Source organism: Oryzias latipes, chromosome 19, assembly GCF_002234675.1.
Source record: "Oryzias latipes chromosome 19, ASM223467v1".
NCBI lineage: Eukaryota > Metazoa > Chordata > Actinopteri > Beloniformes > Adrianichthyidae > Oryzias > Oryzias latipes.
The window spans coordinates 8,665,785-8,678,962 of NC_019877.2; the positions used below are offsets into that span (position 1 = coordinate 8,665,785).

General features: G+C 41.0%; 1 protein-coding gene and 1 long non-coding RNA gene across 8 annotated transcripts in view; one reads left to right on the forward strand and one right to left on the reverse strand.

Annotated features, from left to right (window-relative positions):
- LOC101159862 (ankyrin repeat and fibronectin type-III domain-containing protein 1) overlaps nt 1–5,033 on the forward strand; it is a 148,537-nt gene extending 143,504 nt beyond the window's left edge. For 3 of the 6 annotated variants that reach the window (XM_023949109.1, XM_023949108.1, XM_023949112.1), the window contains 9 exons: nt 65–184; nt 278–493; nt 1,189–1,355; nt 1,519–1,669; nt 1,817–1,985; nt 2,079–2,245; nt 2,358–2,565; nt 2,674–3,383; nt 3,466–5,033. In XM_023949109.1, coding sequence (XP_023804877.1) covers nt 65–184; nt 278–493; nt 1,189–1,355; nt 1,519–1,669; nt 1,817–1,985; nt 2,079–2,245; nt 2,358–2,565; nt 2,674–3,383; nt 3,466–3,774 — 2,217 coding nt within the window. In that variant the 3' untranslated portion in view covers nt 3,775–5,033. Of the gene's footprint in view, nt 1–64; nt 185–277; nt 494–1,188; nt 1,356–1,518; nt 1,670–1,816; nt 2,006–2,078; nt 2,246–2,357; nt 2,566–2,673; nt 3,384–3,465 lie in introns of those variants that run through there. The other 3 variants (XM_023949111.1, XM_023949110.1, XM_023949113.1) reach the window with 3 other exon arrangements.
- The window catches only part of LOC111946375, a 118,737-nt gene that overhangs the window by 66,049 nt on the left and 39,510 nt on the right, over nt 1–13,178 (reverse strand). The gene's annotated exons all lie outside the window — the stretch shown is intronic.

Genomic DNA, 13,178 nt, shown 5'->3' on the forward strand with positions numbered 1-13,178 from the left:
ACGCGTGGTTGAAGGCAATAACAAAAAACTGATTTAATTTGTATAAATTCTGCTATTGCAACAGGTGTCCTATCTATGGGATGAGATTTCTTGGCTGCAGCAGTGCCTGGGTCCATCCCAGTCATCTTGTTCATGTACTTTGCAGACACGCATCAAAATGTTGCAGGCCATCTCCCAGCTGCAGGTAAAATAACAGTTTTGAAAAGATTGTTTCTTTTATTTTTTTGGCTTTAAACTTTATTTGTGCTTTTTACTGACTCACTGATGACTTTATCAGGGAATGCTGGGAATCCAGAACCTTGGCCATTTTTATTATGAGCCAATTAAGGACAAACATGGTAACGCTCTGCTGGTGCTCCTAAAAGATATGAAGGCCGGTCCAAACCTGGACGGAGTACGCTGGATGCCACTTTCTAAACTACAGCTACAGCGCAAGTCCATCTCATCCCCAGAGGAGCCCACTGCCTTGGACATGCTCCTTATCACACTCCACGTAAGTGCCTGGGAAATACATTGCAATTCTGAAATGAATGCCCAGATGTTTAAAAAGGTTAAAGATTGTGCTTTGTAAGAAAATAGTACTGCAGGAAAATAATAAGAGTTTCAAAAGGACTCTAAAGTGTAAATTGAAATGTGCTTCCAATTAAAAGTGTTATGTATGCCACCACCACTAAAACAAGCAGATATGACAAAAAAACATATTTTATTTGTATAAAGACAACGTTACCGTTTCACAACTAATTCTGTTTTTTGTTCACAACAACCACAATCTGAAACTAAACCTCAAGTTGATTTTGTCTATGTGGCTCAAGTAAACCTGATACCATTGTTGCATTGCTGTTTTGTCTCCAGTGTGCCATGGTTTGGCTTCGAGGTTTCAAAACTATGGTGGAGGCTCTCTTTACAAAACCACAGCTTACACAAGTATTTGTGTTGTGGCCAGTTGGGAACAAATTGTATGATGAAATGCAAAAGAAAATGTGCTGATGTGCTATTTTCAGTACTGACTCACAGTAGAAAAATGTAAGAAAGATCATTAAACTCGAGCAAGTCAAGAATCAACCAAAAAGTTATATATGAAAATAAGAGTTATCCTGAAATTAAAGATGGATAAGAGACAAATCTTTAACTACCGAATGTTCAGCTCTGCATCACCATTCCCTCATTCAGTGTCTGTTCTGTTACCAGGAGAAGATGGCATATCATAGGCGCAGCAGGAAGCTTTTGTCTCCCGGTTTGTACTTGGGCTACCTGAAGTTGTGCACATCAGTGGAGCAGATAAGAGCACTGGTACCTCAGAAACTACCCAACATCCTCTGCCACACCAAAATCCGGGACAATAGTAATGTATCAAGGTGGGAATCATATGCTAACCAATTAAAAAAGTTAAGTCCCATTAGCTGACGGGCTCAAGAACCATTTGGTGTTTATATTTTTACTTGAGTATACAATAGACATTGAAATATCAAAGCATATGAGCCTTTAAAGCAAACCAAAAAACATGACATTGTGTTTTAGAGAGGAGTGGCAGTGGCTTCAGGCCCTAAGCTCTCTGGATGAGTCCCTGGAAATGGATCATGATGTGCAAAGTGCTCCTCATCGTCTTCTTCACGACCTGCGCAGCGCCATCAAAACCTTTATGGCTCACATCAATGTTCCTGGAAATCAGGTGAGAGGAGCTTACATCAAACTACAGTGACACATACCATCTTCTAGACCAAATAACTGGTTATGCTTTTGTGTCTAATTTTTTATGTCACAGTTTACTTTTCTCCTGAAGGGGAAATCCTGCTGATGAACATCTTTTTATCTCTAGGCACAGGATTTCCGTATTTACAGCCAGGAGGTGTTGGAGTTTGGGGAGAAAGTGTCCTTCCTGCTCCTTTTACCACCTTCAGATGAAGTCTGCACAGCTCCTGGTCAGAATAACCCATATTCTCCCCGCTCAGGCTTCCTCACCCTGCCTCTGCAAATCTTCGAACTCAGTCAGTGTTTAAAGTTTTAGCCAGATGCATGACCACTGCTTTCTAAAACTTGGTTTTGAGAAAGGTTTTTGGTTTCTATTTTTTCCCCAACAGTTCACTTTAACGCCTATTGCCCCAGTTTCATCGGCCAGTACTGCAGAGTGTCGGCTTTGCTGGAGCTGGAATCGCTTATGTCCCAGCAGGCACTTCGAGAAGCCTTCTCTGAAGATGAGCTGCTTGCTGCCAAGAAGAAACATCAGCAAGTTCAAGAGCACATGCAGGTATCACCATGGATTGAAGCCAGGCAGTATTTGCTAAAAAAAAATAAAAAAACGATTTCTTCTTGAGCTTGGTTGTGGAAATGTAATACTGAGACAATTTTTATGATAATAGCAAATGGAGGATGTCTGGCGGGATGCAAGGTGGATAATGGATGCCTTGCAATATGCTCGCTACAAGCAGCCAACAGGAGGCATCTTCATAAGCTGGATAATTGACTTCTCTAAGGAGGTGATGCCAGATAAGCCTCCCTCCACCTCCTCTCAGCCAGACTTCATGCCTTCTCCCATGCCTTCCCCAGAGCACTGCCACAAACTTTCAGGTCTGGAACACAAATGGCTTTTAAGGATTTTAGTGAGTGTGCACCATGTGCTAAAATTCTGCTGTTGTTCGGTTCTAACTAGTTGTTTTTTATTTTTACATCCATAAGATTTTCCGGGTTTGTCAGACGAGGAAGGTTCCTCTGAGGTTTTCCTCACCACAGACAGCGACTATGATTCCAGTCGAGCTCAAAGTCCTCGTGAGCTGGATCTGTTATCTCCGTCACCTCTGTCGTCCTCTGGAGCTTTGGAGACCCGAGGTTTACTGCGCAGTGACGGGAGTGGTTCTGGAGGAGTGAGTGGACATGGAGGGGGATCTCTGCGAGATTCCACACCAGACGTCCTCCAGGCCTCTGAGTCACAGCTTGGAAGGGAAGGTGAGAGGTGCGGCGGAGGAATTCGGTGTGGAGGAGAGAGGCGGAGGGGAGTCCCGGAGCTCTTTGACAGTGACTTCATCCTTCCCAGCAGGCAGATCGAACTGCTGCACATTACAGAGAAGAGGCAGGCTTTCTGTGTGAGAACCAGTAGCCTGGAGTTCCCCTCCTCCACGTCATCACACCACCAACCTCACTCCAACCACACCACCTGCTCCCCACCCTCCACCTCACCACAGCAAAGATGGCATAGACCCTCATCAGTGGACCGCTGCTGTTCTAACAAACGCTGTCAGCCTCTCCCACCGGCACGTACATTATCACAGGATAGTGGCACTCAGAGACTCTCCTCACCATCTTCTGCTGTTCTCAAAAAAGGCTGCCATGCCACACTGAGAGTGTACCCGCAGTATCGCACAGGTCTGCCAAAGGAGACCAGTGTTAAGGTATTAATGTGCAATCTATAAAAAAATCCAGAAACGTTCCTGTTGTGTTTGAGAAAGACTGACTTCTTCTCCTACATTGCAGATTTGCATAACTCCAAGCACAACTGCACGGGAGATGGTACAACTGGTGGTGCAGGAGATGAACACAGTCTGTCGGCGCATGCTGGGGAGCAGCAAGGGCAGCATCGAACATGAGCAGTGTGTTTACTACAGTCCTGAACAGATGAAGCACTTTGGTCTCGTGCTGGTTGTGGACAACAGAGAGAAGTGGCTTCAGGACGACTTCTGTCCCCTGGAGCTCCAAAACCCCTGGCAGAGGGGGAAATTGTGTGTTCGTATTAAAGAGTATTCACCACTAGCACTCAAACACAGCCGGGCCACCACAGTGTGACTCTTCCACTAGCAAGCCAGGGAGGGCAAAGTATTGAAAAAAGGGAGCCTTTTGTAGTTTGTTTGTTTTTTGCATCAGCATCTCGGCTTTAACACTCACTCCGAACAGTAGGTTTGACCCTGTCTATGAGCACCAGCCCCTCAGACTGACACCAAAAGGAGAAAGTGGAACATAGATATGTTCTATTTGTCAGAAAATTCAAAAGCAGGGGGAAAAAAAAGAGGTTTCTCATTTCTGGCATGTCTGACATGATAATATTGGGTGGTGCATTCTGCCAAACGGCATGAACACTGTAATACACAATTACACACAGTAAGGGCTTATCATCTAAATTATCACATCGTGTCATTCCCAAAGAGTTATTGGCCTCCAAAACTATGAAAGTGGGCTTTGAACGGAAGAGAAGAATAGATAACAGCAAAGAAGTGGCTGATGTTGCCACCTGGCTGCAAAATTTAGCTTAATAATTGTCCCATTGGCCCTCACTTGACTACCTTTGACCATTATGCTCTCTGGTACCAGTAAGCTCAGTGATAAAGGAAGTGTAATGACATTAACTTTCTGGTGCTCTTTACACCATCAAATCCTTTGTATTGTAGACTCAGTCTAGTGTAGCTGACTGTTATGAGTACGTCGTGTTGTAAAGAATTAGATTAAGCGACTAAGTTGGATTTTCAAACCAGAAAAAGCAATATTTTCTATTTTTTGGTTTCAGCCGGTTTGCTGAGAATAGCATGTAAAACTTCCTAAATTGTGCTGAGTACATTTGATGTACTGTAGTCAAACTGTAAAACTGTTAAAGTTTACCAGTTCAGTGTTCTGTTGTCCAATATTCCTTTAGTTCTACAACCATGCCATCATCCACAACCTGTCTCTTCAATAGAAAGGATGTCTGAAATTGGTAAGAGGCCCAGCACTTCTCAGCAAAGCAACCCAAACTTTTTGTAAAATGAAAAAAGGATACAAGATATTTTGCCCTTTTTAAATGTTTTTCTTTTAAAGGTTTTAAAAATAGTAAAACAAAAAAACTGTCTGGACTTAATCAGATCTTAAAAAAAAACAAACAACAACAAAATGCACTTGACATGTAAAAAACCTAGAATGTCTTTTTTTTATAGGAAATTTAGTAGGTTTGTAGCAGCAATGCACTGCTTACCTGAAGCACTTTTTTAAAGACCCACTCTGATTAAAATTGTGCTTTTGGTATTTTTAACATGTTCTTGTGACATATTTCTTATGATGGAGGACATTTTAAGAAAATTAAGCTGAAAATGGCATTTCGGAGAATGACTTTATTCAAATCGCTGTGAATCAGGAGCAGACAACTAGCTCAAAACTGTACAGCTGGATCGCTCCAATATTGCTCGTCATTTTTGTTACAACACTAATGTTAGGTTGGGGTGTGAGGGTGAAGGCTGATTTCCTCCAGTCCGTCTGCAGTCTACGTTGCGTTCCGTTGAAACGTGATCGTCTGTGTTCCATGTCTGTCCCTCCACACCACAAGCTTCACGCAGGAGTTTTATTTCCAGTGCGTTAAAACACCAACTTCGCAGCAAAAAGGCGGCGAACCCAGAAACAGGTCCTGGTTTTAAAATCCAAACTTGCGTTGTACTTTCAAAAGAAAACTTTATAAGACTTAATTTCCTGAAAATTAATTCTAAACAACATCCTATATAATACAAATATGTATTTAATAAGGCCTCAGGTAGGAGAGGGCATTGAGTTTGGCTGTTTAAGTTCTGGATGAGCGAAGGGAGCTGGACGAAGTACTTGCAACTAAACTAAACATAATTCTATTTTTAAGAACAAGTGGATGTGGGTTCTTATGGGATAAAATAGAAGATCAGAGCGGAACTTAACAGTGAAGTAATTTGCTATTTTATTTAAAATACATTTTTGGATTTGGCTGGTCTGGAGGATTTAGATTTGTCAATAAAGGACAAAAGCACAAATTCTTTACGCAATAGTTTACTGGTTTGATCTGTAAAAGTATTCGAATTTGCAGATTTGAGCACCATAACCATTTTAATCCAGAATAATTTTTCTCAACTGCTAATAAGATCCCTTATTCCAAATGGAAATGCTAAACAAGCCTATCAGGTGTACAAGTTACAAGCGAGTTTTTGACTAGATATCTGTGTCATCATACTTTGGTAATATTAATATAGAGGAGGAAATTTTTACTTCTGCCAGTATACATTTGTGTAAAACAGGCTCATCTATGGCAAATTTGATTCTAAAACAAAAAGAAAGTCCTAAATTCTTGTAAGGCAAAGGGAATAATACAGGGGTCTTAGACTCCAGGCCTTGAGGGCCAGCATCCTGCTGTTTTTTGAGAAATCCTGCCTCATCTGTTGCTGATGACCTGGAACAGGTGTGTTTAGCCAATAAGGAGCTTCACAGGTTAGCTGGAAAACATGTAGGACACTGGGCCTCGAGGCCTGGAGTTTGAGATCTGTGGATTAAAATCTAATAGAGAAATGTCACATTTGTTTTATTATATTCACACTTCACATTCTCCTGTGACAAAATGCGTTTGTATTTATAGATCATGTACATCTGGTTTTCAGTGATACAGTCTCTGCTAAACTACAAAGACACTGTCCAAAAAAAAGAAAACACATTTGTTTCCTCTCCCTTTGGAAAAAATGCCTCTAATCAATCTTCACCTTCCTTTTGAGCTAGATTTACAACTTTATCACTTTTTATCATCAGAAATGGTAAAAGGTTTTTCCATCAACTTTTTTCGATTGTACAATATCATGTTTTCCTCTGAAATGTCACTTTAGGTTCCCCATCATTACCACTGGGAATGAAAACTCAAATGTAGCATCAAAAATGTCTTTTAGAAAATTTGAGAAGTGAAGACAAGCGACCTTTTCTCAGTTATTGTAGCATTCCAGACTCACCAGATAATGAACCTGTCACAAAAGGCTCAGTGTTTACACCTTCCGGGATGTATTTATGTGTAACTACTGTAAAGAGATGTCTTAAAATGTTATATGAGTTGTAATTGGTTTAATGCTGGTTTTGACTTGTGTGTTTGCACCTAGATGTCCTCTTTATTCACAACATTTGAGGCTATTTTTTTTTAAATATGGCCATCAGCCAAAAAGAACTTTCTCTGCCAGCAACTGAACCAGGTGTATAGACAAATAAATTAAGGAATAAATGAATGTATATTCACTAACATTAAAGAAAAAGAAAGTCACCACTACAAAAGCTAAAGAGCAGGGAAGTTACCAGCTCTTGAGACTGCGTTAAAGGGGAAAGAAAGAGGTATAAATTCCTTTTCCAGTTAAAAAAAAGAAAAAAACCCTAGTGTTTACAAGGAGCTGTTGGCAGATCCATCAGGCAAGTCATGAAGGAGACATCACGTCACTTTTTTAAATCTATTTTTATTGAACAATAAATGAATATTACAAAGTAAAAAGCCTTGGTTGTTTTTGTGGGTTTTTCGTCTCTTCACAGATTGCAACACACGGAAGTTTCTGACCCACACGTCTTACCCTGGAGCAGTAATGTGTTTTACGCATTATTACCTTGTAAGACTTGTAGTTGAAGTGGTTGTCATCTTTATGCATCAACAGTGCCACACGTTTTTACGCTGAAAATCTAAAGAGTTGCCTCATTTTTCCACCGTGTTCTGATTACACCGACATTCATGCATAATGCAATCACAAAAGCTAATCGCTTATTTGTTAATGATGGAGATGATAGGAATTGAGCTTTCCTCCTGTAAGTGTTACTTTGGAATGACTTCACAGCTGTTTCGCATCCAGTTTTCATCAACTGGGAAGCTGCAGACTTGAACTCAAGTGGTGGACACAGACAAATACACTGCAGACTACCAGGGTCATGGATTACTGATTTTTATCAGTACATCACAGCCAGTTAGACTGCAAGTTAGAAAGAAGCAGATGCCTGACTTGGTAACTTCTCCTTCACCAGTCCCAGAGATTGCAACATTTCAGCTTTAAAAGAAGTACATCTTAAGAGCTTTGTGCTTGTTAAGAGGAAAGTGGTTATATCCAATCTTAAACGGCCCCTTTCTGTACGAGTTCATCAGCAGGAATACCACAAGGCCAGCGGTTTCAGTCATTTGAAATCTCAAGGAAATGTCTATGGCCTCTCTTTATCACTCACCAAACATTCCACTTTACTCTGATTGCCAGACTTGACCTTTTGTTGAAACTTTGCAATCAAAACTTCAACCTAAGAAGAAACACACTAACTTGAACTCATTGAAGCTGCAAATCTATACTTTTAATCTGTAGTTTTAACAGGTTTGAGGTCTACTTTTTTTTCTGATGATAAAGGACATATATAAAGAAAATGAAGCTTAAAATTGCATTTCTGAGTATTTAATTTTCTTTAAAAAGAAAAACCATTGGAAAAAGCTTGTAGCTGTGACATAGTGGCTACAATCGGTGGGTCACACACTCCCTGCTCCATTCTGATACATCCACTTGTAGACGACTAAATCCATGTACTTCTTCCTTTCCCCCGTCTGAGCTTGCATCTTGCTCACAACTGTACAGCTGGATAGTTCTGATATTGCTTGTCATTTTTGTCAATGTTATGTTGGGATAATAGAGTGCTGTAAACTAGCAGGAGAGCATGTAAACAGCTGGATGATGGGAAGTCGGGGCAGGCTTTCTCCCCACCAACGTTTTCACTCACAACTCTAAAGCTAATTTCCAAGAACTGTTACCGCTCTGCAAAAACTATGTCCCAGAAAATTACATTTTAAAAAAAATATATATTTTTATTTTGGCTGAAAGCAGCATTATGAAAAAAAAAACACTGGGAAGACTTAAAAATACATCAAAAGATGATCGGTGTGGAACTTTAAAGACCTATGCGTTAAAAAATGATTCCCTGATCAATATTTGGAATCATAAAAACATGCTACAGTATTTAGATAACAGACAAATATGCACAAGATAGTTTTACCCACTATTAGGAAAGTTCTCAGGTGCTTGACTGATCCCACTGTTCTGCTAAAATTCATGTCATTGAGATTTCTCTCAATGATTTCTGTTACAGATATTAAAATACAGACTAATATTTATGATTTTGAATATAATCAGTTTTTTAGCAAAAATATAGCAAATCTTTCAGCTTATTGATGTTAAAAAATAGTTTTAAACTTTAAATGAAGTTTTGATTTGTTCTACAAAGTTGGAATTTTATTTTACATTTTTTGAAGTGGTGCATGTTTTTGAAAAACAACCAGGATTTCTACACCCTAGAAGATTTTTTTTCTTGGATCTTTACATAAAACCTCCTCACATTCTGGTTCTCTATAAAATATTAGAGATAGAAACTGCAAATAATATAAAACCCTAAACTGCAAGCAACTTGTCACGGTCTAACAGTAAATGCATTTTTTTCTTGTGCATTAATAAATGTTCACACTGCACAGTTGCTTTTATATACAGCATGTTTAAATGTTTAGTTGACTCATGATCCCAGGGTTGAAATCTGGCAGGCCAGCTTGCTTTCAGCAGTCTCATATCACAGCGCTCTCTTGCTAGCACCATATGTTTTTTCAGCCCTTGAGCAAATAAAATGCTGCATGCTTCCCTGTCAACAGATCCTACAAACACTAATGTGGAGAAGCACGTATAAACAAGCACACAATCTTGAACTGGCACACAGCACACATTCAAGAATCTTAGCAGCATATAGATGTGAAAATGCACATGTGTACCATTTAGAAGATTTACACTTTTAAACTATTTCGAGACACGGTCTTTCACAAACAGCTTGTCGCTCACAAATCATCCAATAATACACACTTGCCAGCACACTACCCCTTTAAGACCGACCCTTTACCGTTTATTGACAGTAACTTAAGAATTGTACTGGAATTCTGACACCTCCTAATTTTAAATCTTCTGACTCCAGGAGGACCCGAGCTAAATTTAACTTCTGGCATAAATCTGAAAACGTTTTTTAAAAAAAAACATTCCCGAAACACCTTGAATAGTGGCTTTTAGCGCTCATAAAATAGCGCAAGTGTGGCATGAGTGTGCATTTCTTTGGGTGACTCATCAAAAATGTTGTGTCCAGAAATCAACGGAGTGAATCTGTGCACCTTGCAGAAGCATGCAGTAGGTGTTTGCATGTACCAGCAAAGAATCTGAGGCTGTTAAGCCTCTAAGCAGGAACTGGATAGGTATTAATGGGTGCAACTAAACTGGCCCACCTGCAAAACAGCTACTGGTACATGCTGAAAAGTAGGGATGGGTATCGTTAAGGTTTTAACGAGACTACTACTCTTATTGATTCTGCTTTTCAATCCAGTATTTTAACGGTACTCTGATCGATACTTCTTGAGGACGAAAAATAAATAAATTACAAATTAAAAACAAAGTGTTTTATTTCCTCATTATGAAACAACGTTGTTTTTTAACAAAACATTTTACTTTATACATTTTTCCAACTTGAAAAGTAAAAAATATGAAAAAAGAAGTTATTTAAAGAAAACTAAACGGCAATGTTTTGACATATTGCTGTCATGATGTAAATGTAAAACAAATTAAATAAAACCGGGGCTCCATACACATCCCTACTGAAAAGGGAGAAATCTCAGGCACTGATCAGCTTCAACTTATGGTGCCTCACCTTTTAAACCCTGAGATTTCTGAAGATTAACGTTTTGTCTGCAGCCCTCAGCAACTTTAAAACACATACACAACAACTACACACTTTTCTAATTTTGTATACGATAAAAACATGGATTTTTTTTTCTTCAGCTTGACATCTCAATGCAGGTTAAACTTGTTTCTGGTCAAGGTACTGTAAATGCTTAAGTTTGTGAGTGGAAGCAGTTGGTTTGAAAGATTAGTAACCAACAAAAAACAGTTCCACGCTCCCGAGCAACAGTCCTAGACCAAAATTGGTTTGAGTTGAAACAGAAGCTTCAGAATGCACCAAACAAGCCACTTTTAACAAGAGCCTCATAAGTTTGATGCATTCTGCACATGGTTAGCATCAGAACACATCCCAGTTTCTCATCTCGTTTAAGTAGCCAGTGATTCAAGGAGTTTTCTTAACTTTTTTCAATTAATAAAGTGTTTATGCAGACTGGGTCTTTGTAAATTCTTCAAGAAGTACCAGAAAAGTTGCAGTGCCTGTTTTTCCTGATAATCCAAATTAGAATATGGAGGTTGGAAAATTTGCCGATCCATTGTTGGATCCCTACGGTAGCTGTGCAAAGCTGCACAAAACTCTAAAAATGTTCTGTAAAAATTACGGTGCTGACTGTTCGACACACAGATGAACCTTCCTGTGTGATATATTCAATACGCGGAAAGGTTAAACTTTACTTCAAACTTAATAGGAAATGAAACCTGCGCGATAAAGTGAGAGCTTCTCTGACGACTTTCACAGCTTCCTCTCCACTGGCATCCCTTATTGCTCATCTTCTGTTTCGCAGTAACACCAGCTGAATTGAATGCCCGTTTCACTTTGACCCCTGAGTCCTCGGCCCCTCACGTCCACCCCCAGCCCCACCCCGCCTACCACCATCCGATTTCAGCTTGGCACATACTAGAGGATTAGCAGTGGCATACATGTGTGCTCAAGCAGGCATGTGTGTGTTTTTGTAAGAATGTGTGTACAGTGGGTGGGAAAAGTGAAGCCTACCACTACTGCATCAGTCATTTCTCTCTCTCATTCTCCCTCCCCTGGGCCCATAAACCTTTAAAGCACCTATAAAACACTTGCCGAGGCCTTTTTGAAGTTTTTATGAAGATCTGGCTTTATTGTTCCCAAGAGATGAGCCCCGCTCCACTGGCGCCTCAGAGCTTTTGGAAGTGCCAGTGAATTCAGAAGGGGGGTGTGGGGTACTGGGTGGTAGCAAGGGAGAGCGTCCCAGCAAGAGAACTGCCGAGGATGGGGGGTGGGCACCCTGGAGCCCTTGATTGTATGTCCCACTGTGCATGTGAGCATAGGGCCCAGTGTGTGCACATGTGTCAAATGGCCTGGTGAGCTGCAGATTTTGACGTCTTCATTTGCAAGTGTTGAGTTCCTGTCCTTCAGGTAGACCTCAGATCTGAAATACCTCAGATCAATTAAGACAGTTCTAATAAAAGCACATGTTGCAGCATGTGCATGGCTGAGTGTTCGTTCGCAGACATTGGGGCCAGCAGGTTGCGTTCTTGTTGTTTGAAGTAGAGAGCTATTGTTCTCATAGAGCTAAATGAATGGAGCCGGACCCCCCTCTAACCGTCTGATCCAGCGGCACCGGCCCTCCCTCCCAAATCCCAGCTCCAACACCCGACAAGCTGGCCCCCTCAAAGGAACAGTTGGCAAACGGGCGGCCCATTAAACAGTCGAGAGCGACCAGCTCTCACCTCTGAACATTTTCAGAGTGCGCAAGCGGAGAAAAGAGTTGTTCGCATCTATGGACACTAAAATCTTCACCAGGGTAACTCTTGTGTACATTTTGAGGGTTGCAACTGATTGGCTGGCATATGCCATTTCAATATGACTTTTACCTTCACAATATGACTTTTACCTTCACAATCTTCCTTTTTCCCACAAAACGTCTCACTTTTTTCCTGAAATGTCATAATCCATCTGACCCTTATCCTGCAATTGTAACTGATGTTTTAACTGAGGAAACAGACTTACACAAACAATGATATAATTATGTTACTCACAGTTGGGCTGTATCTTTAAGTCACAAAGCATATCTGATCTGCAACACCAATGTGAAGAAGGAAAGAAGAAAAAATTTCAGCTGAATGTTGGGACTGATGGACTTGTATCCTACACACATATTAACCTCTGCTCCAACCCCCTTTGTGCAGATGATGATGTCATCCCTACTGAAAACATGGGGATATGGAGGGGGCATCAGTGGGGGGATTCCTTTGGCCCTTTGAAATTTTCCGGGGGAGCCTTGGGCCACTGCAGGGTAGACAGTACGAGCGCAGGAGGCCCTAACACTGCCAGCCCCCTGAGTCCACCCCACCCCAGCAAGCAGTCACATTAGGCACGCTCCGGCCACGCCATCAAAGGCCTGGCTTGCGGCGCACACACTCGCACACTTGAAATCTGCACGCGGAAAAGCTCTGACTTCTGCGCTGCTCGTTTGGACCCACAGGGTCAAATGGGCCTCTTCACACAAATGTGTGCTCAAAAGTCAAATAAATATCATATACTTCAATCATGCTTAACCCCAACCGGCTTGTTTTTGTTTTGAAAATATGATTGCAGTGACGGATGGAGTGGGGAGAGGAGAGGGCTCTGGCATGGGCGAGTGGCAGGGCCCCTCTATTGTGTTTGAACAGTGTGAGTCAGTGTCCATAGCTATAGAAACTGGGGCTACATTGGGAAGGCATGCTTTCATCTCCACCACAGGCTCACCGCTGGCAATAAGGGGTCAA